This window comes from Filicampus tigris, chromosome 15 (genome assembly GCF_054856515.1).
Source record: "Filicampus tigris isolate MCC_2025a chromosome 15, RoL_Ftig_1.0, whole genome shotgun sequence".
Lineage (NCBI taxonomy): Eukaryota > Metazoa > Chordata > Actinopteri > Syngnathiformes > Syngnathidae > Filicampus > Filicampus tigris.
Window position 1 is genome coordinate 16,298,341 of NC_141231.1, and position 25,989 is coordinate 16,324,329.

Consider the following 25,989-nt stretch of genomic DNA (forward strand, 5'->3'; position numbering starts at 1 on the left):
GGCATTCTGATAAATATTGCATTTGTGGAATATGATAAATCCAGCCGTTTTTAGCCATCTCAGGGGGCGGCCATTTTGTCACTTCTGTCGACTGAAAATGACATCACACACCTTCAGGGCTCAGATAACGACCAATCACGACTCACCTGTTTTCTGAAGCTGAGCCATGATTGGTCGGGATCTGAGAGCACTTGAGCATCTGTGATGTCATTTTCAGTCGACAGAAGTGACAAAATGGCCGCCCCCGGTGATAGCTAAAAACGGGTGCATTTTGCTGCTTAACTCATATTACATATTACATTGCCATTACACATTCGGACTTCAAATCTAAAATCCAATTGAGGTTTGTTGCCCTGAAATTTTGTGTTCACCTAATTTTAAAAAAAAGTTTATCATTGTTACAATGGCATTTAATTTTGCTTGCATAAAAATGTCCGCCTCACTGCCATCGAGTACGTAAACAACACACTTTTAAGTTTCTCCACCCGTGACTGGGCCGCTACAACTGCACTTGTGTTAGCTTCTGATAAGGACTTTACAAGCACTTCATTTTTTTTTTTTTTTTTTTAAGAGTTAGCGCAGCCACCCCTAGTACTGCCCCGTTGTCATGGTACCAAAAAACATATTTGCCATTGGTCCAACAGCTGGCTCATTTGGCTAAGTTACGGCCACCCTCTCAGATGTCCTGATTTTAGCAAGCCACCTGAAAAACATTTAGCAAAAAAAAAAAAAAAAAAAAAAAAATTCTGATAGCGTGGAATCATACGTGTTCAAACGTCATTTCCCTCAGATTAATCGGGTTCATTTCCCTCGTATATTTCTTTAGCTCTCTGACATGTAGCATTCTCCTACTGGGGAAAAAAAAAAATCCCCACGTGTGAAACATTATTGACTTAAGTAGAATGAAGCAAATATTGGCTCAAGGCCTCGCTGAGAAACAAACTCATTGCAACGACGCTTGACATGTTTTAATGGCCGCTGCAATTCCAACAGTTACGCCCCGATGACCCCTAAAAGTTCCACCAGTTAACCTCCTCAACTATCACACCACCCAAACACTATCTTCTACTTATTAACAGCCTGGTTGACGGAAGCACATTCATGTTTCAGCATTAACTGCGATAAAGGTCAAGACAAAACGGCTGTCATCTGACGTGAGTGTCGGCCGGGGTGGGGCGGGGCGGGGGAGACTCACTTTAATCATCTCGAGAAGTGAATTACGAGCGGAAGGTCAAAAAGGCATTCTGCTGACTCAGCAGATCAGAACACACAATGCTAATTGGGAAAAACGGCACCGATCAGCAGCGAACCCTCACAAATTCACGTCCATGAATTCACACGTATAAATTATTTGCAAATTCCAATTCAACTAACAAGAATTTCAGGGAAATAATGTCACGCCATTTAGAGCCGACAATTGATGTAACGGTGCAAGTTTTTGGAATGAGGAAGGAGGTCAGGTCAGAGTCACAAAGGCCGCGATTTGAACCCTCTGCCAGCCTTCGAACTGAGCAACTTAGCACTTCAACTCAATCTTTTAAGTTTTGCTGTTGTGAAAATTAGCTTTCCCGCATTTCACAACAAGGAATTATGAGTTCACTGAACTGTTGTTCCTTAATTGTATTGCCCCCCCCCCCCAACTTAAAGATGGAAGTCAAAATAACTCAGAAAATTGCTTTGGAGCAAACAACCATAAATGTCTTTATACTGTATTTTTAAGTTGTTCCAACCTAAATTACAGTTTTGCCCAACCCCCCCTTAAAAAAAATACAAGTTGTGCTTTTTAGTGTGTAATATTTCAGAAACTGTAAAGCTTAAACTGCCCATGAGAAGTGTGTTAAATTTACAGAAGGTAAATAAATGTTTGTCAGTATGTTTTTTGGGGAGGTGGCTTTAGAAAGTTGGCGATTGTCTTACACTGACCTCTAGTGGTGAGAATGTATATAGCATCTCACATAATCAACATTTTTCTTGTCGTTTTTTTGCAATTTCCAAGGCTAAAATAATTTCAACGACCTCTGAAATATCAATGGCGTAGTCTAGTACTACTACGTCATACTTGAATGCACACTTTCCCCTCAAGAAATCCATTTTACGAGGCATCCAAGTGTATAATTGACCTCTTGCAGGGCACTTTTCCTCTAGCGTAACTGCTTTGATGGTGAGCGGGACCTCTGAGCTCCACATAAACCAAGATAAGTCAGGAAATCCCTTGAACTTTATTCACAAAACAATCGGTTATTCTACAGCAAATTGCTTTCCAAAGACACCTCTTTTCGGGGAAAAGTGATGATGAGAAATATGCATCGCAACAAGCAATGAGTCATTCGTCACGCAACGCACACAAAGTCGAGGGAGAAAGATGCACTTTTAGCGGCACAAGTGATGCTGGCACAGAAGGCACATTTTTTGAAATCATTTCTTTTGACAGGAAGCGGCAGCGGGTGCATTTTGAGAGGCTGGACAAAATAACAAATTAGTCCACTGATTGGTTAATGACGGGCTCGGTGCCAATGGCTGATTGTTGATTGCAGTGTTTGCTGTCATTGAACAAGCTGCCTGACGACGACGACGCCTTTGTGTGGGAGCGCTGTTTAAACCTTGTTGAAAATGTGTCTCGGGCCCACACATAACATATTCCTCCTCTGAAAACACATTTGAATTTGTGTTAATATTGATTCAAAGAGAGGAGCGATGATTAAAACAAGGCTAGATGAGCGTCACAAACCTCTACAGACCTTGATGGCAGAGATTGGGGAGATGCGGGCGACAAAAAGTCAATTTAGTCCAACATTCTAGAAATTGTCTGTTTATTTTAACCTCCACCACAAAAAAAATCGACTTAGGAAAAAAACGTTTCCCCCCCCCTCCTTCATAAAGAGAAAGGTACAAGACTAGAAGAATAGAGGAAGATGATCAACAGTTACAAAGTCACTGACTAATCAAAACGGAACGAGGCCCTGTCAAAGCAATATTCAAATGATATCCTTAGAAAGATAACAAAATGGCCGTAGCATTTTTTCCCCCCCATATGCCTGAATCATACCGGTAATATTTGCGTATTTTCCACAAACAAGTCAAAGAAAATGTAAACAAAAAGTGAAAAGGCTGTGCAACTATCAGCTCGGACGTCAACACCTTTCTTCACTCCACCCGAAAGCTGGATAAAGTCCGTAAAGTCATTTTTATGTAATCCTTCAAACAAACAAATAAACAAGTAAACATGGAAATTAAAAAAAAAAAAAAATCATTTTCATCCCGTTTTATCATTTAGTTACACAAGAGAGTGGAGTGGTCATTATTAGAAAAAAGCTTTCTGTATGATGCAGTTTGACCGCAAACTACAACAATAATAAGCATATTGTTACATCAATACCTCAATAAGACTTTTACATTTGTAAAAGCAGTTTTTTTTTTTTAATTTGCAATGATCTCTTCAGGATGTGCGGGTTTGCCTAATTTTTTTGCTTGCCTTGAATAAGTACCCTATCTGCCCTCTAGTGGTCAAAGTAAGACAATGCACATCTTAAATGACAAGTTACAGTAAATCAACATTAGCAACGCTGCGGAAAATGTGTGTTGGTACTACCGTACACTTCTGCAAATATAGAATTCTTCACTTCGTCACTTTTGGTTAACTTCTTTATCGTACCATGAAGCCAAAATGCCTTTGCAACTTAATCATCACACAGGGACCCACTTAGCAATATGAGGGCGCACCAAAATATAGATTCAGAATGCGGCCTCACAGGTTAGTTACAAGTTGATATTTCATCCAGCCATCCATGAGTTGCGTGTGCTCAGTTACTGTATAATAAATCTAATTCCGGCCTTCACTTCTCAAAAGATGGCCGAAAATAGATGAAGCCTGAATAAAATTCACGCTAACTAAATAAACCGAATAATATTCACCTGCTTAATAGTCCAAATCAAAGAATGTAATGAATGAAAGTGGCATTTATGACACGATTGACGCAATTTTTTTTATGATATTGTCATGCACAGCCAAGAAAAATGATTTTTTTTGTCTCTTCTCCTGCATGTGCGCCCGCATACATTTCAACACTTCGTTACACGAAAATGTCTGTTTAGTACGCGAAGTACGTCTATTATGCAGCATATGATGTATTTCCTTTTACCTGTGGTGACTTTTCCTGATTTGTTGGGGGCACTTCTGCTTTAAAAAAAAAAAAAACACAAATAAACAATATCTTATCGACTCATAAATATCGTCACGACATACTAATAAAAACACTGGAAAATGACCTCTTGTAGTATACCCAACAGCCTTTCTGTAATAACTTAAAGTGCAACATGCTTGTATTTATACAGGAACTAATCCAGGCCAATTAATGTTGTACCGCGGGGAACGCTTCCATACTTCCAACAAAGAGCTTCGCTCCATTAGAGGATGGTGAATGAAGCAGAGGCTGAGCTTTAATTCGATTGGACCCACGGTTGGCTCTTACTGTCAAAACGATGCACAAACAATGAAGCACCTTGCAGTCTTTGCATCCCATCATCCAGATGTTGGTTTAAGAAGCGTTTCGAATGTCCGCCAGTGTAGATGAGCTCATTAAATATCCAGGTAAGACGACATCACTGACCAGTGTAGCAAAGTTCGATCAGTTGACAGCAGTTGACGTCGCAGAGGACGCTGGGCGCCATGGCAGGCTTCCTGCTGGACAAGGCATCCTCATAGAGGTCCAAGGGAGTCCTGGGACTCCTGCTCATTGGCTAGTATGGTTCTTTTGTTGTCACAGTAGCTTCGATTTGGCAAGAAGGACAATCTGAATAAGACAGACAAACAACACTTATTCTAGCATCAAAATCATTAGTAGACAGCATTTTCTGTATTTTATCTCCACGCCTCTAATATATATATATATATATATATATATATATATATATATATATATATATATATATATATATATATATGTCGTAAAGATGGACTTTTACGTAGCTTTACTTTAAAAATTTGCTTGACGGCACATTGGAGAAATCCCCCGAAATTTGCGCACTTTGCAAAGCCAAATTCAAATGCCATACTAGTTGTACGTCTTTGGTGTAACGTTCAACTGTTGTATTTTACAGGGAAAGAATCCTATTCAAGATCAAAGAAAAGCTATTAGAACAGTCTCTGAATCAAAATATACTTTTTTTTTTTCCCCCACATAAATTCCATAAATACATAAAGATTTTAAATATTGGTTCCAAATTTGGAAAAAAAAAATGTAGTTGAAAAATATGATTAATTGCGATCAATTAATGGAAACGTTGCGATTAATCAGTTAAAAAAATTTAATCGCTTGACAGCACCAATGTGTGTATATATATATATATATATATATATATATATAGAGAGAGAGAGAGAGAGAGAGAGAGAGAGAGCGAGAGAGAGAGAGAGAGAAAGAGAGAGAGAGAGAGCATAGAGAGGAAATACAGTAACTTCCCATCCCATTTTATAACACAAGTTTCCATCCTTCAATCCGTGGATGAAGGATCAAGAGATAATTCATTGGGATTGACAGCATCCACACTCCCACAAAGAGGGGGCGTGGCCAGCCCTAGCGGGGAAAAGAAAAACAGAAATGTTCTTCAACTTGGGCTCCTCTTTTTTCCCCCCAGAGTGTTTTCTGTACAAGGAGTGTGTTTGCTGTCCAAACAAAGCCCCGTCCGTCTCTGTCCTACTCTCAACAAGCGGAGACCTCCAGCAGTACAAGCTTTGGAGGATTTAGTGTCCGACAATATGACGCCCTGCTAGTTTTGCGAGCAAATTCATGGAAATGGCAGCTTGATTACAGATAAACAAGGAATAAGCAGGTCTCCAAAGCGTTTTGTGGAATATTTCTATAGGATTTTTTTTTTTTTTTTTTTAAAACACGTATGAAACAAGCATCTTACCCCGTGCAGATGAGTCAAAGACAATTTAGCACATGTCGGTTGCAGAATTTAGGTCTATTAAATATTCATTTATGAGCTCATTTGACAAGAACAGCGCTCATAAATAAAACATGGCCGTGACTGTACCCTGGTGGTGCCAAAATACTGGACAGACATGACATATTTAGGGGGAGAAAATATAAACATTAAAGCACGGACTGGAATATTCGCATCAATATTAGGTTTGTGCGCTCACACTTTCAAACAAGTATATTAATTTCTTTTTTATTTTGTAGAGGGTTCCTGCCGTACGGTCCAAAGGTATCGTCGGCATCAATAACAAATACAAGAACAAAACTGCAAAACAGATTCATTAATTGTGCATGTCAGCTCGGTTCAACTGGCACAAGTTTGCCGATATTGCCAAGTATGATTACTAATTAATAACCGAATAATAATATCCATCTATCATCCATCCATCCAACCAGCCATCGTATCCCATTCGGGGTTGCAGGCAGCTGATGGCGAAGGGCTTAATTTACTCAAGGTTTGCTTTAGTTCATTTTTCCACTCATGTCATATTTTTTGAACTGCCCCCCCAAAATGATCACGAGACATAATTTATTCAGCAATGCAATTTTTGGGGCTTCTCAATGTGACTTGGTCACAAGAAGGAGTCATGCAATGCCACTTATGACAAAACTCATCCCAACTTTGCATTTTCATACGTCTGGGGCACAGTAAGGGCATTTTAAACCATCCAAAAGATGGTAGTTATACGGTTGCTGTCGTTCCCCAAATCATCAAAAAGGATAGATTTATTTTCAGTAACTCAGTCAAACATTTTTTTGGGTTTCTTTATATCAATCTTAATCTATTCGTATCTATTGATCTCTATTCATTTGTATCTATATGTCTATATCTAGCTATCCCGTTCATTTGTCCATCCATCCGTTTGTGTGTAAATGAGCATGACAAGCGCTCTGAATTATTTTGAACTATTTAGATTCACTTACCGGTATATGCAGTAACTTAAAGAGTGATTCGCATTTAACTTCACTTGTGCACTTTGTAGCTTCTGACAGAGGAAAAACTCAACCGTTTTCTTATCAGTTTAAATTCATTCAGGCTGAGTTGAGATCCAGGTCAGTGTAGTGAACATACATATATGGTATGATTCGTGGCTAGACTTGGCTAACATCTTGTGCCTTTAAGGCCTAGGCAGATGTTTTGAGTGTCAGACGTATCAAAGGAAAAGTCCTACTGTGCTTCACATTGAATATACTGCATGAGTCTAATGCATTACAAATGTGTATCTTTGCTAGTTTAAGTGAAGATGTTTTTACTACAAGCATCTTCATACTGACATGATGTGTAGCAGTAAAGATATTTTAGAACATTCCCAAAGTAAAAGAGGGCTGTTTCCCCATGTCTTAAATCAAAACCAATAACGCAAGACCACATATAGTTTGACGTCTTAGTGCTATTTGGTCTCTTTAGTCCCTGTGGAGCTTTTTTACTAATTTGCTCCTTCACTGTCCTGCTGGAAATGAAAAAGCAATGCGAGAGTACTTTCACATTTGGCGCGGGGGACTTTTGAAGATTTTCCATCAGTTTGTGCATTTTAAGGGCTGTCAGTGCAGGTTCTGGTTGTGAAAAAGGTCCACTTGCTGTCAGGTTTAATAGAAACGAAAAGTTGAGGAACACTAATGTCACAAAGAACCAGTGAATTGTTTCATGGGAAAATATATTCTGTCTGACAGCGCTAGTATGTTAGCTATCTTTAGCAATAGATAGCAGATAGAAGGTTAACTAGATAGAAAGAAAGCTAGCTAGCTAGCTAGCTAGATAGATAGATAGATGGATAGATGGATAGATGGATAAATGGATAGATGATAGATAGATAGATAGATAGATAGATAGATAGATAGATAGATAGATAGATAGATAGATAGATAGATAGATAGATAGATAGATAGATAGATAGATAATTAAGCCTTAAACACCATAAACTGTTGCACGAACCCGATAATTGCGTCTGCCTTTTCTGCCTTTTGAAGAGTCTGGTGGCCAGAGAATTAGCTATCTATTGGTTGTCCAAAATGTGGCATAATCCTGATTTTGGGATTAGAGAGTATAACTTTATTTTAGCAAAAATGATATTTCAGAACAAAGTTGAATTGACTACCTACATCAAATGTCCCCCCCCCAAAAAATCCATGACATATGAAAACGTTTTCCAAGAATTTCAAATAACAAGTAGTACAGAGTAGTGCCCAGGATAAAAAATGATCTTGATAGAATGAGTATGAAGTGGATAGGCAAGTCTGTCGGTTTTGTCGGTCAGTAGCCTACGTATGTCGGGTAGAGGAAGATACTGGATTGGTATGAGTAGGCAGGCAGGTCAGTCAGACGGTCAGTGGGTGGGTAGGTAGGTAGGGAGTTAAGTAAGTAAGTAGGTCACTCGCTTGCTAGGAAGACGATTTTTCTCCTTCATTGAGTCAATATATGTTGGTTGGTTTTGCTTCTTCTGTTTTGTCGAAAAAACCTCTCTTGCTTCGGGTCATTTTCCATGTATATGTCCCATATTGGCCATTTGGGAGGCTGTGCTTTAACATGAAGAGAAAATACGAAATGAACGAGGCTTTTTCTTCACAGCGAGTTCATAGTTTTCTATTTTTGTTTGAACTTTAACTAGCTTGAGTACAGAGACTTGATACTGGCAGCGTTTTGTCCTTGCATCAACACTGAGGGGAACACAAATTTGTCTCCCCAGTGGAAGTGCATGTGGATTGTTTTGATACATCTCAAACGCTGTAAGGCATTCGACTGAAAGCATGTGACCTAAGAGAGATAAACACAGGACATATGAGACGTGTGTGTGTTCCTTTCATTTGCTTCTAATATCCTTCAAGGACATTAAATAATCAAATTTCACCCTTATCTCCTTGGATTTTGGAGCTACAGAAGTGAGAACGCTGCAGTGCTGATGAGGACGGATGATAAGGCAAGTTTTCCCACCGGAACCTTTACGAGGGAAGTTGCAAGTTCAAATCCCATCGTTAGCTTAGCTGAATCGAAGAGGTCTAAGTTGATTAATTACAAACTCTCGCACCGTAGGATTTCCTCAAAAACAGCAGACATCCGTGCAATTGGGCAAATAAAGGCCACGGAGGAAACCAATCAGAATACATTGAATCTATTGTAGTACAGTGCAGGCATTACAATAATTAGTCTTTTTACAACGCAAAGTCTAGAGCAAAATATAAATATAATATAGTTTCATAGTAGAGTTTATATTTTCAGAAGCAACAGTATTAATATGTTCCACGCGCGCACACGAACGCCAAAAATAGAAGAATTGCTTGGACATCTCTCAATACAAGAAATATTTTGGATGGACCAACAGGGAGTTAAAGCTTCATCTTGGCTGCCTCATAGATAATAAACATCCGCAGACCCATTCTACAGGCAGTGTGCGGATATGATTGGCAACTGAACCAAAACGTCTTAAAACGTTTGACCCAAAGCAGCGCAAAACACCCATTCCATTTCCCAACTACAACTGAACTCACTCTATAGTTCTTTATATAAGACAGGTTTTACCTTGATAGTTCATCGAGCACAATGAGGTGACTACTTAAAATGAAAAAAAAACACAAACATATTTTTTCAACAATATGTTCTATGCAAGCCCACTAGTTGAAACAAGGCATTCTGATAAATTTTGCGTTTGTGGAACAAGAGTTAATCCACCAGTTTTGAGCCATCCCTGGGGGCGGCCATTTTGTCACTTCTATCAACTGAAAATGACATCACAAAAGCTCAGGGCTCAGGTAACGACCAATCACGGCTGACCTGTTTTCTGAAGCTGAGTCGTGATTGGTCGTTATCTTAGCCCTGAGTAGTTGTGATGTCATTTTCAGTCGACAGAAATGACAAAATGGCCGCCCCCTGAGATGGCTAAAAACGGGTGGATTTTGCTGCTTAACTCATATTCCACAAACGCAATATTAATCAGAATGCTGTGTTTCAACTAGTGGGCCTGCTGGGAGCATATTAAAAAGCCTCCAAAGTATTCTTGTTTGTTTCATTACTGAGCATTACAGAAAAAAAAACCACCATAAAGTAAACATAAGCAAATCAAGACAAAACATCAAGTGGACCGTAACCTTTGCGATAGCCTACACAATGTGCTCTACTCATTCCCCCCCCCCCCCCCCAATATATGTTAATAACATAACCTGCTGACTTTTATGACCCATCTTATAGGACACTGTTGTGGACTGTGTGGTAGAAGTAGGTCATGCTTATTAGAAATGGACCACTGGTCTGAGCAGGGGCTGCTATAGCACGTGGGTGTGCAGATGTCTTGGATTGTTTGCGTTGAAATGCTAACAATCCCAATGGGAAAGCTAATCAAACAAGCACTCGCTTTAATTCAAGTACTGTGTATGAATTATGAAATATACATTCAACTACACATGTACAGTACGTCCATCCATCCATTTCGTATACCGCTCATCCTCTTTAGGCTCACAGGTGAGACGGAACCTACCCCAGCAGACTCCGGACTGATCAACAGCCAATCGCAGTCCATCCAGTTGGTTGTGAGTAAGATTAGCCCACAGTACAGGATTAATAATAATGTAATATACAGTGCAGCTCATCACTTTAACAATATTATTCATTGACATTTTTGTTGTTATTATTCTCGTTCGCTGCTACTCTAAAACTGCATTACCCGGATTACTGGACTAATAATGCTGTATTCTATTGGGTTCAAGAAGCATTCTATTCTGTCTAACTGTGAAAGGACAAATTCCAATTTGGGTGATATTTGGCAGTAGTTGACACCTACCAAGGTGCCAAAAGTGACAACATTAGCCAAAGAGCTTGACAACCAGTGGACCAAAATGAACATGCCCAAAGAGCGTCAACATGATACAAAATATTCAAGTAATCCTTCCTATCGAAATAATCTTAGTAAAATAACCACAGGCCATGCTGTCAATAATAAAGCAAACACACTGTAAAAACACACTTGAGTGTGTGTGCGTGCGAATATATAAAGTGCATGCTCACACTAATGTCCTGCAGCCTCTTCAGAAGTCTTTTCTGGGTTTCTAGGACACAAAGTCCCCCATGTGTCACATTTGCTTCTTTTCAAGCAGGACCTCTCAAAGTAGCTCAATCATTGTAATGCATCCTGTTTGAGTGTTTTTTTTTTTTAAATTACATACCTGCACAAATGATGGACAGATGTTTCATGTCATTTGATATCTGAATTGAAAACTGAGAAATGATTGCCGGTAGTCATTTTCATTCTCCTTTGTGTTTTTGACCATCCAAGTTAAAATGTCCAAGTGTGTCAAACCAGCCCTTCTGAACACTCTAATTTCTGATTCTGTAAATAAATGATTGACTGTTTAATAATCAAGAGACATTTGATTCATTTGGCCTTTAAATTTGGTGGGATAAAGCAACCCATCAAGTCATGATGGCTTTACGTGTACGTTAGGACGAGACATTGTGTTTTCAACAGTTCAGTGACACAGACTTGTTTAAAGCGGAAGTCAACGCAAACATTTTTTTTTTCAAGAATATGTTCTATGCAAGCCCACTAGTTGAAACAAGGCATTCTGATAAATATTGCGTTTGTGGAATAAGAGTTAATCCACTCATTTTTAGCCATCTCCGGGGGCGGCCATTTTGTCACTTCTGTCGACTGAAAATGACATCACAACTACTCAGGGCTCTGGTAATGACCAATCGCGGCTCACCTGTTTTCCGAAGCTGAGCCGTGATTGGTCGTTACCTGAGCTACCTACAAAGTGACAAAATGACCGCCCCCTCAGCTAGCTAAAAACGGGTGCATTTTGCTGCTTAACTCATATTCCACAAACGCAATATTAATCAGAATGCCGTGTTTCAACTAGTGGGCCATATTCTTGAAAAAAAACATGTTTGGGTTGATTTCCCCCTTTAAGTTATTTATTCGGGCACGGTTGTGTATAAAAGGAACAATGTGGCCACAAAATTTGTGTTTACAAAGGTTTTATTAATCATAAACTGGCTCATCAAAACAAAAGGTGTTTGCCATATCTTCAAAATCTATATCCAAAATTGAGATTGTTTCTATTTAATAAACTTCAATTAGTGAATTTTTGGAAATATTTACTTCAATAAGCTACAAATCTTCACCGTAACTCACCTGAATCTAATAAACGAACATCTTACATTATGTTGAAAGTAGTCTATTTTCCAACAACCCGATTGCTTTTGTGAACTATGTAGTGATTCACTTCAAACTAAGTGGCAAGTGTTGCAGCAAAACACTCCACAAAGATGGCTGACCTGCTGTGCAGAAAACACTACTTAATCAATAACAACATGCCGATTTTTTTTATTTTTATTAATGGTAAGGCTTTTACAAGAGGGAGGCTTTTATTTGTCCCAATTCATTTTGAGAACGTCTTCTACGACACCTCATTATCCATTCACTTGTCGAATAAGTCATTGCACTTGTAATGTTTGAGTCACCTTTTTTAGGTGTGGCATTTATTTAGTCAAATGGACGACACACAACGATGTAAATGGGGCATGGAGCCCATAACTCTGTTTTGAACAAATTACAGTACAAAATCCGTCAAGGCTCAATAGTTGGCCAATTCCACAATGCCGAGGGCGAAAAGGGCAACGTCGATGCCTCCTTGTGAATAAACAAGCAAACAGCAAGAACTTGGAACAGATGGATTGCACGGTGTGCTGCCACTTAGGTGAGTAATAAACGTAATAAAGTGTGAAACCTGTTAATCACATTTGGATGACACGTGACCCCACTTGGCCTCTGCCGTTTTTTTTATTTCATCTAGCGTAGTCCAGTACACGGTCATTCCTGCATGTTTAGGCCCCCGTACATCTTTTGTACGGGATAATTCAATTCAAGACGAAGAATCTAACCTGCAAATCTTATTCATGACATTTTACACCAAAAAAATGTCTCCAAGCTTTATAGGAACATTGTTTGAACCTATTTTGCGTGACAGGACACCCTTAGCTTTTGTACTTAAATATAATTGATGGAATACGTGGATGGAAGAGCCCCAAAAACCAACCCATGGAGGTTCAAGAGTTTGTTTCACAAACGGGGAAGAGCAAAAAGCCAATGTTGGAGGAAGACAGGGTGATTGGTGAGCAAGTCAAATCAACTTAATTGCACAAAACAGCCCCCAAAATTGGGTAGTTTTGTTCAAAACAACCCAGAAAGTTGGGTCGAATTAACCCAAGTAGCGGGTCGGTCCCTTTTTGACCCAAATTGGGTTATTTTTTGACCCAAATGTTTTTAGAGTGAATAATTGAGCTATTTTTGTTTTTTAAATAATTATAGTCAAAATGATTAACCCAATCTTGGGTAAAAGTAGCCCAATCTGCTCAAAATTCGCATATACCCAGCGAGTGGTTTAGGAAAACAACCCTAATGAGGACAAGTGCTATAGAAAATGAATGGATGGATTTTTCTGTGGCTGCTTTTCTGTTACTATGAACGGCAGGAATGGACCCAAACATTTTAAAAAAAGGCACTAAAGCAAAATATGCCAGAGTCAAATTCATATTTGGCGTACAAAGAGGCCACTGAAGCACTAACACAATATTTAGCCCCGTTCAAAACAAATAGACTCAAATCCAACGGAATCGTTTTGCCGTTGCTCGATGAATTTTGTCAAAGTAAACGACAGAGAAAGGGCAAAAATAAAACTTACCAAACCGATTTTATCCCCAAATGTAACACAAGTTCCAAAGAGTGCACCAGACATGATGAGTCCATTACTTGTCTTATCTAAAATATGAAGTCTAAGATTCCCCCTGCAGCTACAACAAGAACACTTACTGCAAATACTGAATAAAATCCTCCCAAGCATAATCCTATCAACTTTTATTATTTTTATTATTAATGGAGCTTTGTCATTCCTCAGTTTCTATCCAATAATCATCATTTAGGCGTGTAGGATACACGTTTATGGACTCGGGGGATACAGTAAAACCAGAGCAACACACACACACACGCGCACATTCGCACACACTTACACTCGCATATACGCCCCCTTTCGCAGACATATTTGGAAATGAAGGAGAACTGTTGGTCATTTAACTTCATGCATTATGCTTTGTAACAGTCTCAACGAAATAAATTGTTTCATTAGCCTTTACTGTGAAGACAGAATAACAAGTGTGCAAGGGGAGATTACCGCCTCGGATAGGTGTGTGTTGACATGAAAGCACTTTGTTCTTCATCGACATATTGTCCTGAGCGGCCAGGACACAAACACGTGGACCACTTTCATGGCTCGCTAGCAAAATGTTGGACAAAGCTCCATTTCCAGTTCTATGGCTGTCATAGTTGTCATGTCGACAGAAGTGACAAAATGGCCGCCCCCCTCGAGCAAGCTAAAAACGGGTGGTTTTCTCATATTCCATAAACGCGATATTAATCACCTTGTTTCGACTAGTGGGCCTGCATAGAACATATTCTGGGGGAAAAAAAAGAAGTTTGGGTTGACTTCCACTTTAAATAATCCAAGGTTTGATGTCACGTGATCATTTGATGTCACACCAGGTGGATCCCTTTCTGCCGTCCGCCATTATCGACGTTCGTGGCTCGTGGGGAAGAAGTTGAAATATGTTTGTTTTTTGGCATCATTTATAGTTAATGGTAGAAAAAGAAGGAATGGAAGAAACATTCTTGCCTAAATTTGTGGTTTAGTTAAGATCTTAAATTTCAATACTAACCAACCCATAAATATGAATTGAAATAAAGTACTATATTTGGCTTTAACAAATTAGAGTGATTTTCAAAAGTTGGTCCAAGCTATCATTGGTTTCAATGTAGGGATAATTTACAGTAGCATGTCACTGTGGGTAGGTCAGTCACCAAATCCCAAATAGCACATATGACTTACAGTATGTGTTATTTTATCTCCAATTGTACAGACATCAAACATCGTGAGTTGAAATTGGTCGCACATTTTTTTTTTTCTTCTGCTCATCCCGCTTGTGTTCTTAATGAGATTTAGCTGCGAGAGACGAGCAGTGCAGCGGCGTCGGTAATTCCAGCCGCTCTCCGAACGATGGGAAAGTGCGATAGCGCAAACCCTCTGAGCCCCCGTCAGGAGCCTGGCAAGAGATGTGATGCAACGAGCCCGGTTTCAACAGGCTGAAATCAAGTTGGGATTTCTTTCAGCGCTCCGTGTTGTTTTCGGCAGTGTATCTCTCGGGCCATCGGTCAGCTGAGGCAAAAGTCCTGAGGCTGCGTTCACACGGGGGCCGTAGCTTAGATCCAATTAATCATGAGACTTGAGAGGGATGACTGAGTTCATTCTGAACGTATTGAAACTGCTCAGCTCAGTTTTATTGGTGGGAAATGTTTAGCCTATGGGGAGGGGCAATCTACGATTCTATAGAATAGTTAGATCTTTATAAGTACTTTTGTTGAGTCATCACTCACAATTCTGATAAACACAGAGGGGCATTTTTGTTGTGGACTCATGTCTATTTTCCTTGTGGCAAATTTCAAAAGTTTAAGGCGTATTCTATAATTGCGTGGAACTGTAACCAATAAAAGCAGTTTGGTGCGGTAGTGGTAAGCACGTCTGCCTCACTGTCGAGATGCCCTGGGTTTGAATCATGTTCTCTCGGGGTACGGGATTCCGTTATAAATACCTGCGTGATATATTCATCGACATTCTAAGTAGCCCGTAAGTGCGAAAATGAATGATAGTTTCACTCTAAAAACAGTTGGGTTAAAAATAACACAATTTGGGGTCAAAAATGGACCGATCCACTGCTTGGGTCAGTTTGACCGAATTTTCCTAAAATGGGTAGCTTTGAACAAAACAACTCCAAAAATTGAACTGTTTTGGACAAAATGACGCAAGAAAGTGGGTCAAATTGACCCAAATAGTGGATTGGTCCATTTTTAACCCAAAATTGGGTCGGCTGACCGAGGATGTTCTCTTTTACACGCCACACGCGAACCTGACAATTTGGTGACTGAAAGTAGACTAGACGTTAGACTTAGCCGGAGCAGGTCTAAGTTGTGGTGCAGGTAGTGTAATGCAATTTTGGTGACTTTGATCAGGGCAAGGCTGACGTGTGTGGACGTCATCGTATTTTATTCATGAGTATGACAATAACGGCGCAAACTGCTCTTTTACAAACGCGCCGTCTTGCGTGCATCTGCGAAATTACCGTCGCGTAGAAATGACCGTCGGCCGGTCAAGAAGATAGAGCCCCGTGTCTCTATTTGGTTTTGGAATGTGGTAGCTAGCTACCCAGCGAAAACACATGCAAGCATGGAGAAAAACTGTAAACGCTCTAAAATAGCTAAAGTATTTGAAAATCAAGTACATTTTTTCCATGATGTTATTGCAACATAAACAAGGGAATCCAAGCCACACATTTTTTTTTTTTTTAATCCTTGCTCTCCAACTAATTATAGGCGCAACATTTTCAGAATATTTCAACAGAAGGAGAAAAGGATGACGAAATCTGAGCAAGCGAGAGCGAGGGAGTGAGATTTATAGTGGATCAGCTACAGGATTTTGGTTTCAATCAAACAACAATAAATTCTACATGTCTCATAATAAATCACTGACTGCAACGTTTACACAAGAGCGGCCCGTGTGCTTCGTCCAAGCGACTGTGCAACACAACATACGAGAGGTTAGCCGCTTCCCTATCACACAGTTCACCGCGACCCAACTCTTGATGAGTGGCATGGAAATGGTCAAATACTCGTGTGTAAACTCATTTCGGATGCACGCCTCTTATCTTGATTTTTGGGGGGGGTTGCGAGATTATCATCAAACGTGCCGTCATCGTATCACAACGGGCTGTTCGTGCAATTGCGTCCTGACTCATCAATTCGGGATTATGGGTCCATTAATGAACTATAATGATTCTAATACCTTGAGACACAGAAGACACCAAACCGCACAGAGGAGCGTGATGTCATAGCGAAGGGGCACAAACAATGCAAGGGAGCATTGGGAGGGGGTAGGGGGAGGGGCGGCGGTTGGCGTTTGTTTCAAATTGTGGAAAAAAAAAAATGCTTCATGTGTTTTTTAAGACTCACCCTTTGGTCGAAGATTTGACACTGCGGCTTTAAATCGGCAAACGGCGGCGTTTTTGTCTCTTTTATTGCAATGAGATCTGTTTCCAATCTGAATCTGATTCTGCCAGTGACGCCACTAAACAGCAGACAGGAAGTGCAAGGACGCGGGCGAACGTGTCACTGCGAGGCTCAAGTTAAATTCAGGATAGGAGCCAATGAAGCAGATTTAGTGTCACAGGAAGAATTTGACACATTGAGTTGTAGTTTGTTATGTTTCCAAGCAGAAATGTGACACACACAGGAGAGGCCGCTTCAGCCTTTTTTGGGGGGTTTAGCATTACATGTTTAAACTTCCAATTACCTTTTTATAGTGCACCTATCATTCTTGTTTAACCTGTGCTTTTATTGTGGAGTTCCCACTCTTTTCAGCTCTCATGGCGGAAGACGCTGATAAAATCCCTGAGATAACACAGAGCACCCAACGGCAGATTTAACTGGGTTACTACTTTGGAGGAAAAAAATGTGCTACTTTTAAAGCACATATAAGTCATTAGAAGACGTCATCTTACTACATTTATTTATCATTAACTCCACACACAACCAATATGGCCTTGATATATATATATTAGGGCTGTCAAAGGTAAAGCATTAACTATGGAGATTAATTTAAATGTTATAATGCACAAAAAAAAATTTACTCAGTTAACTCAGTTTTATTTACTTCCTGTAGCAGCTGACCTCCGCTCACTGTGCAGCCAAACTTAGAGGAGAGCCAATGTCGCGAAGACGGACTTTTACTTAGTTGTACGTCTTTGGTGTATCGTTCAACAGTTGTATTTTACAGGAAAAGAATCGTATTCAAGGATCAAAGAAGGCTATTAGAACAGTCTTGGAATCGAAATACAGTATACTTTTTTTTTTTCCACATCAATTCCAAGATTTCACTCAAGTGAATATCGGTTCGAAGCTTCGTAAAAAAATTGTAGTTGAAAAATGCGATTAATCGCGATCAATTTTGGAAAATTTTGCGATTAATTAGTTTGAAAATTGACAGCACATATATACATATATATATATATATATGTATATGTATATGTATGTATATATATATATCCTTTAACTCAAATTAGAGTGACATAAGCTTCTCCTCATTTGGTGACTGAGTTGGAGCTGTCAGTACAAATGCGCGACACAGCCGAAAAAGGCAGTATGTGACATAACACGCCCCCTTCCCATTAAAATATGATTTGTGGACTCACAATGAAATCCCTAATCAAGCCCAAGTCAGACTTTCATTCAAATACTGTATCTGCCGTGTCATACATGTTTGGTATTAGCGTATTCCTTATTCAGGAATGTGCACGTGTGCACGCAATAGCTTTTGTCTTCTCCGCGCCGGTCGAGTGTCTGTGTTCAAGCTAAACAATCCAGACGCGGGCGGCTCACCTCCTCCATCATCCTCTCCACTTGAAGGAGGGAACGCAAACACAGCTGTCAACTGAGTCATCGCCACTAACATTCACAAAAACCCAGTGCTGAAAAAGAGTGTTTATGGTCATTATTATGATGAAAAACGTAATCTACCCTAGCCTAAAATATGTTCCAAAGGGTGAAATATTGAAATACATGTAAATAATATCTTATAATACAAAAAGAGCTTTGTAATTATTATGAAAGGATTTGGGTTGGAAAAGGGGGAGAATAGCATCTTTATTGTTGCCATGGCAACCCAACTTTAGCGGTTGCACAGGTGGAGCAGCCACCTGTCATACTATGTTAGCGTTAGCAACAGCGCTAATGTTACTGTTAAGACTTATGTGCAGTGTTTGTATGTAGCTGCATACTGAAATGATCAATGTTTATTTCACGACATTATCTTATAAACAGACATTTTGTTAGCGTTTAGCACACACTGTATATTCATCTCTTGGCATTTTAAGTGCGCCACTTTGTTAAGCCACTGCATCTACCGCTAGCCCGCTCGCTTGGTTTTGTCCAAATCATAATCATCTCTCGAAATCAGACGTTTTGGTGACGAGTGCTCCTGCGGATCAGTTACGGCAGAGACACACACCGAGTGACATTCGAAGAAATTAGTCTCGCCCTCGTGATTGACATGTTGATCATCCAATGACTGCGTGAAAGAACAGAAATATATACGTGCAAATTTGGGCAACCATAAGTCAGTTGTTTTTTTTTTTAACTGAACCTCACTAAAATATAGATATTTTAATTGAGTTGTATGGTAGGGCTGACCTGCTTTCTGAATCTGAGCCGTGATTGGTCGTTGTGAGTATTTGTGATGTCATTTTCAGTCGACAGAAGACAAAATGGCCGCCCCCAGATATGGCTAAAAACGAGTGGATAACTCCTATTCCACAAACGCAATATTTATCGAAATGCACCTGTTTCAACTAGTGGGCTTGCATAGAACATATTCTTGGGAAAAAAAAAATGTTTGCGTTGATTTCCACTTTAAATTTTGAATTGTTCAAACGTAAACAGAAACGGACGTATTTACCTCAGCGCCATCGATGTCCCATTGACGGATGTCGGCGAGCACACTCTGTGGGCGGGCCCGTAGGAGAAGCTCCCCTGCCGTACAAAGCGTTCATCCCCGCAACAAAGAATCACCAGAAAGGCCCTCCGAAAAGCTCGGTTCAGGAAGGCGTACAGGAAAGGATTAAGGCCGGAGTTAATGTAGCCGAGCCACAGCCATGCCGTCCATAGCTGCCAGGGCACCGAGTAGTGAATGAAGGGGTCCACCACGTTGGTGATGAAGAACGGCGCCCAGCACAGGCAAAAGCAGCCCATAATGACCGCTAGCGTCTTTGCCGCCTTTGTCTCGACGCGCATGCGGCTGTTGGCCACGGGGGCCGGCTCTGGGAAGAAGGGCGCCCCGGCTGTCCTGAGGTGGTAGTGGTCCGCCGGGTCCGAGCACGTGGACGACCTCGCGGTGACGACGGGGGCCTCCGTCCCGGCGGCCGGAGCCGAGCCGGCGCGTTGGAGGGTCTCGATCTGCCGCACGTGGCTCATGGCGGTCACGTAGATGCGCTGGTAGGCCAGGACCATGAGGGCCAGCGGCACGTAGAAAGCCACCGTGGAGCAGATGAGCGCGTACGGCCGATTGACCAGAAACACGCAGCTCGTCTCGTTGGAGCCGCCCGGCGAGGTCCGCCTCTCTTCTATCTGGAAGAAAGGTGATGAGAAAATGCAGGACAAGCATGGCGCCAATCTTGACTTTAACTCATGACTTTAAAAAATTGTGCCGAAGCCTGTGAATTGAACTCATGCAGCCTGCATGGAAGAGAAGAGAGCAAACTACTAAACCATCAGTAACCGTGAACGAAAGATGAAGGTAATAAACCGTTTAGCATTTTATGTTGAATACACATTTGGGACAATAAACCTAGTTCAGTATTTACTGCGGGGCCAGTGAGGCCACAAACCATGCAAGAAATTCAAATTTATTGATCAGTACGTAAAGTCAGGTCAAGCCAGCACGCGTATTTGCTCATGACCCCAAAAAAATATTCATATTCGGATTGAGAAATCGATTCCTTTCATTTCCATGCGTTCCTATTCGATTCGATAGAAAGTGTCCAACTTGGAATATTTCCAAAATCCCCGCTGCTAAATACTGCACATTGGATGTTTCCGGCATGTTTACAGAAATGAAGCGGAGATTTTCCAGCCTTTTGAAATGCTGCGTCCTACCCCAAAAAAGGTTTGTTGTCATATTTTCTGCATGGACGTTGGCTCACAGAGGTAACGCCATGTCCTCAAAAAGTAAAGGTGAAACGTCTGCACATCTTTTACATTCTGCAGGTGCGCTCAAGCCAAAAATGTGAATTTTGCCACCCATAAATCTCAGCGTGTGGTGAGGTACAGTGGGGCTTAGCTTCTGATGTATTATTAAATCAGACCTCTCCATGGCATGCAACTTTGTAGCTTGCCGGCGGTTGAATCCTGGCGTTTTCCTTTCACACGATAGCATGCTGTAAACAGTTTGTACTTACGGTTATAATACGAGCAGTTGTGTCTCCTTTTTTTTTTTTTTTTTTTTTGAGCAAAAGTGCAGTGTATTTTCCTCCCCTTGATTCAACAAAAAGGTGGTAAACAAACGAAATTACAAATTCAAACGTATATCTGACCTAATCCTCCACGGCGTTCCTGACACACATTTCGTTCAGGAGCAGCCTGTGGCTTAGGGGGAAAAAAAAAGAAAGAAAAAAAAAAAAAAAGCAAAGAGATGCGTATTTCATTAAACGTGGCTGAATGAATAAGTCCATCTCTGCCCTCCCCCCTGGGATTTGTGCGGCTCATTTCAAGGTAGCTATGAAATAACCTGGCCACAAAACCCCGCGGACCCAGCAGAAAATGTCGACTCGAGTGCTGTCATTGCTCGCAGCCAAGCAAAATTGTTTTGTGATCACTGCATTACCTTGTCATTGTTGGAGGGATTGAAAATGTTATTAGAAACACACAATATGAGGCCGTGGAGCTTTATGTTCCGTTTGCCCTCGCCGAAGGAACATCTTCCCCTTTAAGGAGGATATACTGACTCCTCGCCACGTTATATTTAGTTGACCTTGGATTGGGATGCTTTTTCTTTCTTTCTCGTCCACGGCAAACCGCGCCCGGTGAGCGAGGACTTACTATATCCTCGATGCCAATGGCGTTCCAGCTTTGCATGATAGGCAGGAAGGAAATGAACGTGGGGATGAGCCAGCAGCCACTGAGCATCACGGCCACTCGCAGAGGGGTCATCTTGTGTCGGTATACGAGAGGTTGGCAGCAGATGGCGTAATACCTGCAACGCGCACGCGCCAAAATGTCAGCCGAGCACAATTTCAAACCAGACGAGACGCGCGCGCACGTAGAGCGACGCAGACCTGTCCAGCGCGATGCAGCACAGATGCAAGATGGACGCGGTGGTCAAGAGGACGTCCAGAGACGTCCGCACGAGACAGAACATCTCGCCGTATTTCCACACGCCGGTGGTCAGCTCGATGGCCGCGAAGGGCATCACCACCAGCGCCACCAGCAAGTCAGCAAAGGCCAGCGACACAATAAAGTAGTTGGTCTTTTTCTTCCTGAGATGTGACACGGACGAGAAAAAAAAAGAAAGGACTAAAGTGACTATAGAGCTTGCTTTGTACACGCATTCCGATTTTTGACATCGTAATCGATTTTTGTCTTTTTTTTTTAATGTGCGAGACCCCACACATGAAATGTTTATATGGAATACGACTGAAATGACATGTCAGCAAGGTCCGATCAGCTGCTTCCATCTTGTCATGTTTTTATTTACAGTACAAACCTGTAGAAAATGAGATTTGAAAAAAAAAAACCCAGTTGGTACAAGTTCTTCAACTTTTTCCTTTAGTTTACTAAGAGTACGCATTTACACAAAGTAAACAGGTGCAAACAGGGTTATTTTTTAATATTTGACACTTTAGTGGAAAAATGCAAATGTGGTCTGGTCCACCATTGCCGTATTTGCGCACGCAAATGTCCTCGGTGTTTGTGGACATTTTTCAGTGGGTGCACAGAACAAAAGCAGTTCAAACAGACCAAAGTATTTGGAAAAGTCTGACCGTAGATGTCGATCCTTGCAGAGCGCCACCATGACCAGCAGGTTGCCAAACACCGTCATGATGATGATGATGGACAGCGCAATGACAAGCAGGATGTTCTCCAATGACCTCAGGAACTCTTGCTGCTCTTGTTCCGGTTGTTGATGCTCCGTGTTTGTCACACCGTCCTTCAAACTGCCAAAAACAAAATCCACCAAAGGTGAGTTTGCACTTTGGATTTCAAAATCCGAGAGTAAAACGTTTTTACGTCTGACAAATGTAAATAAAAGAGAAAACTATAAATATGTGCCCCGCCCCATATACTGCATGGCGGACCAATGGTGAGCTTGGATTCCGTTACCCTGACGACGGACATCTGTGCATCCATCAAAAGACAATGCAGCTCTGCTTACCTTTTGGCTTTGACATAATAACAGGGTTTTGGCATTATAGAGCCTCTCCAAAAACATTTTTTTTTAATTTCCAGAATGGCCCGTTCAAGACTCATAGTTACGCAATTAGTTCTGGATTCAGCACTTACAGTGGAGGTGACGCTGTGGCCATCACGGGTCATCTGCCTTGAGGTCAGCTGAGGACAGTCCTCTTCACCCCATGCTCCTAACCTGTCAAAACATTACTGGAACTATTACTCACCTAGCAACTGAATGGCAGTGTGTAACATGTATGATACTTACATGGATGATATTACAGTTTTATGTTTTCACCGCAAATCCATCTGTGTGTTAGGTAACTCTTTTTTTTTTCCTGATTTAGGTGTCGTGAGAGGTTACAGCTCAATAAGATGAACGAGGCATTCCTGGTTAAACTAGAAAAGTTGTGGTTCACATAAACGTAACTTAAAGTACAGTATACTATACACTCACGATCCATAATATTAGGTACACTAACACCATCCACTAAGAAGGGATGTTTTCAATTTCCATCACACAAATTGCAACATTTTGTTGATGTTTATTGACAATGAAGATTGTATGCGTATGCTATTTAAAAAAAAAACAACAACAACAACAACCACAAAAGTGACCCCTTACACAGTATAAGTCAATATTTTTCACTCTCATGTGCCTAAACAAGTTCATTAAAATCTTCTACACCACTGAAAATGACAACCATAATACGCATATTGTTCAATTCGTACTTCTCATTTAAAGTCAATCAAAACATCAATAGGCGGTATTTTGTTATAATATCACTATAAAGGTTGAATTTCTGACATCATTGAGATGGATTAATCAACTCCTTTTTTTGAGTGGGGAAACTGTTATTTTAGATTTAATGGGAAAGAAAGAAAGAAAGAAAGACAAAAGATAAGAGAGAAAGATTTTATTGTGTGACCTTCACCCAATCCACAAACTTGGGACACAATAATCCCGTTTCAGTCTACTAAACCAACAGACAAGTTTCGTGTCGGTGTTTCCTCATCTGTTGCCATGATGTCTTCTGTTGACAAAATAGCTTACTCCTCTGAGAGAGAATGAGGAAGTACTAAAATGTGGACTGCTTGGAATCAAAGAGCAGACACTCACGGCCACAGAACGAGATCAATCGGAAACATGCGCATTGCACACCCTCAATAAAGTGATTTGAAGATATTCACGCCGCTATTTGTGTCACGAGTTTTGAAAAGCGGGATTTGAACCCGACACTGTGTTTGTGCACCGTGCTCCATTTTAATACTTGAGTAACAGCAACGGGTTTGCTCATCTGCCTTATCGGCTTTAAGCACCTATTATGACTTCATCTGTGTCTTATTTTTATGATCCCTGTGAGGTGTTATCGCACTCAAGTGTCAACAAAATGCCCTCAAAGTGACAGACGGTGATCCTGTCACTACCTACTTCCTGCAGATAGAACGCCATTTACTCTACCGTCATATGGTCGGCCTCCTCTCCCTATGAGGTGTTACACTCGAAGGCTTTGAACTAGCATTATTCGCTTTGTCTATCTTTGCTACGTGGTCAAGCTCCTCGCAAGTCTTTCTTAGTCGGTCAACCCAAACCTATTTTTTTTCACGAATATCTTCCCAGCAGGCCCACTAATTGAAACACGGCATTCTCATTCATTTTGCGTTTGTGGAATATAAATTAAGCAGCAAAATGGACTACATTTTAGGCATCTGCGGGGGCGGCCATTTTGTCTTCTGTCGACTGAAAAGGACATCACAACTGCTCACAAGGACCAATCACGGCTGACCCGCTTTCTGACTCTGAGCCGTGATTGGTTTATTGTGAGCAGTTGTGATGTCATTTTCAGTCGACAGAAGACAAAATGGCCGCCCCAAGAGATGGCTAAAAATGAGTGGATTAACACTTATTCCACAAACACAATATTTATCAGAATGCCTTGTTTCAACTTGTGGGCTTGCATAGAACATATTCTTGAAAAAAAAAAATGTTTGCGTTGACTTCCTCCTTTGAAGTAACAAAATCCACCCGTACCCTATAGTGCCAATGATTTCCTTTTGATCAGAAACCATTGGACTCTTTTCCCCCAGCCATTCTATCATTGCCTTCTAATTACGCATGCATCGGGCGTTAAAGAAAAAACATGTCCGAAAATATGTGCTGGCTAGAGGATGACGAGAAGAAGAAAGTGAGATTTCTCGTGGGATGTTCAGAGAGGGAGGTGTCTTTTCGCAGCTCGCCATTTTTGTGTTATGTGTGACTGACACAAAACTAGGGTGAGGAGAGGAGGCAGCGAAAGAAGGAAGGGCTTCCTTCTTTCTACCCATTTTGGACTAGATGTCACTAACTTTATTTCCTGAACGCTGCACCTTTGATTAATAGTGATGTTGTTCAACCGCTGCATTATTCAGGGCAAAATTGAAGCCCTGTCGATGAGACAAATTACAAGTAGTCATTACGCAGCTGCAGGTTCAGTGGAGTCAACGCGAGTAAAGCAGCACGCTCGCTCTGAGCGACTTGTACTTCCCGTCATCATACCTTCATTTTTATATTGACAGAAAATACACCACTTTGAGAAAAAAAAAAAAGAAAGGAGCACTCGGTGCATATACCTCCTGCAAGGCCATTAAAAAAACAAAACAAAAGGCAATTTGTTTTCTCAGTGATGAAAATGTGGAAATTAAAAATTGAGTTGTAGGAGCGGTATAATTGCACTGTGATGAACGAGAGACTTTGACGCAGGGGCGGAGCCAGAACGTGGCTAATGGGTGGGCCTGAATATTTCTCTCACTGAGCGCAATCCTCCTGTCCCGACACATCGTATGTTCAAATAAAATGACAAACTGAATGATATGAAGTTCAGATCTTCCTCTGACAACCGTAATTATGCTATTCTTAATATTCAATAAAATAAAGTGAAAAAACCCCACAACAAAACACAAATTCCCAAATAATTGAATAACAATTTACTAAAAATTATATATTT

The 25,989-nt window shown here is 40.8% G+C and overlaps 1 protein-coding gene and 1 long non-coding RNA gene across 3 annotated transcripts in view; one reads left to right on the forward strand and one right to left on the reverse strand.

Annotated features, from left to right (window-relative positions):
- Window positions 1-2,200: 2,200 nt before the first annotated feature.
- The window catches only part of LOC147135761 (5-hydroxytryptamine receptor 4), a 32,634-nt gene continuing 8,845 nt past the window's right edge, over window positions 2,201-25,989 (reverse strand). Inside the window, exons 2-7 of the mRNA XM_086054034.1 lie at window positions 23,120-23,201; window positions 22,600-22,773; window positions 21,895-22,095; window positions 21,659-21,812; window positions 19,521-20,188; window positions 2,201-4,790 (exon numbers count right to left, since the gene is read on the reverse strand). Of these exons, the coding sequence (XP_085910160.1) occupies window positions 4,697-4,790; window positions 19,521-20,188; window positions 21,659-21,812; window positions 21,895-22,095; window positions 22,600-22,773; window positions 23,120-23,142 (1,314 nt within the window). The 5' untranslated portion in view covers window positions 23,143-23,201 and the 3' untranslated portion in view covers window positions 2,201-4,696. The remainder of the gene's footprint in view (window positions 4,791-19,520; window positions 20,189-21,658; window positions 21,813-21,894; window positions 22,096-22,599; window positions 22,774-23,119; window positions 23,202-25,989) is intronic.
- Window positions 21,618-24,080, forward strand: LOC147135762 (uncharacterized). Of its 2 annotated transcripts, none has more exons than XR_015089901.1 (3): window positions 21,618-22,273; window positions 22,621-22,798; window positions 23,066-24,080. It is a non-coding gene; the product is annotated as an uncharacterized LOC147135762 (long non-coding RNA). The 2 variants fall into 2 exon arrangements; XR_015089902.1 differs by having other exon boundaries at window positions 21,618-22,076.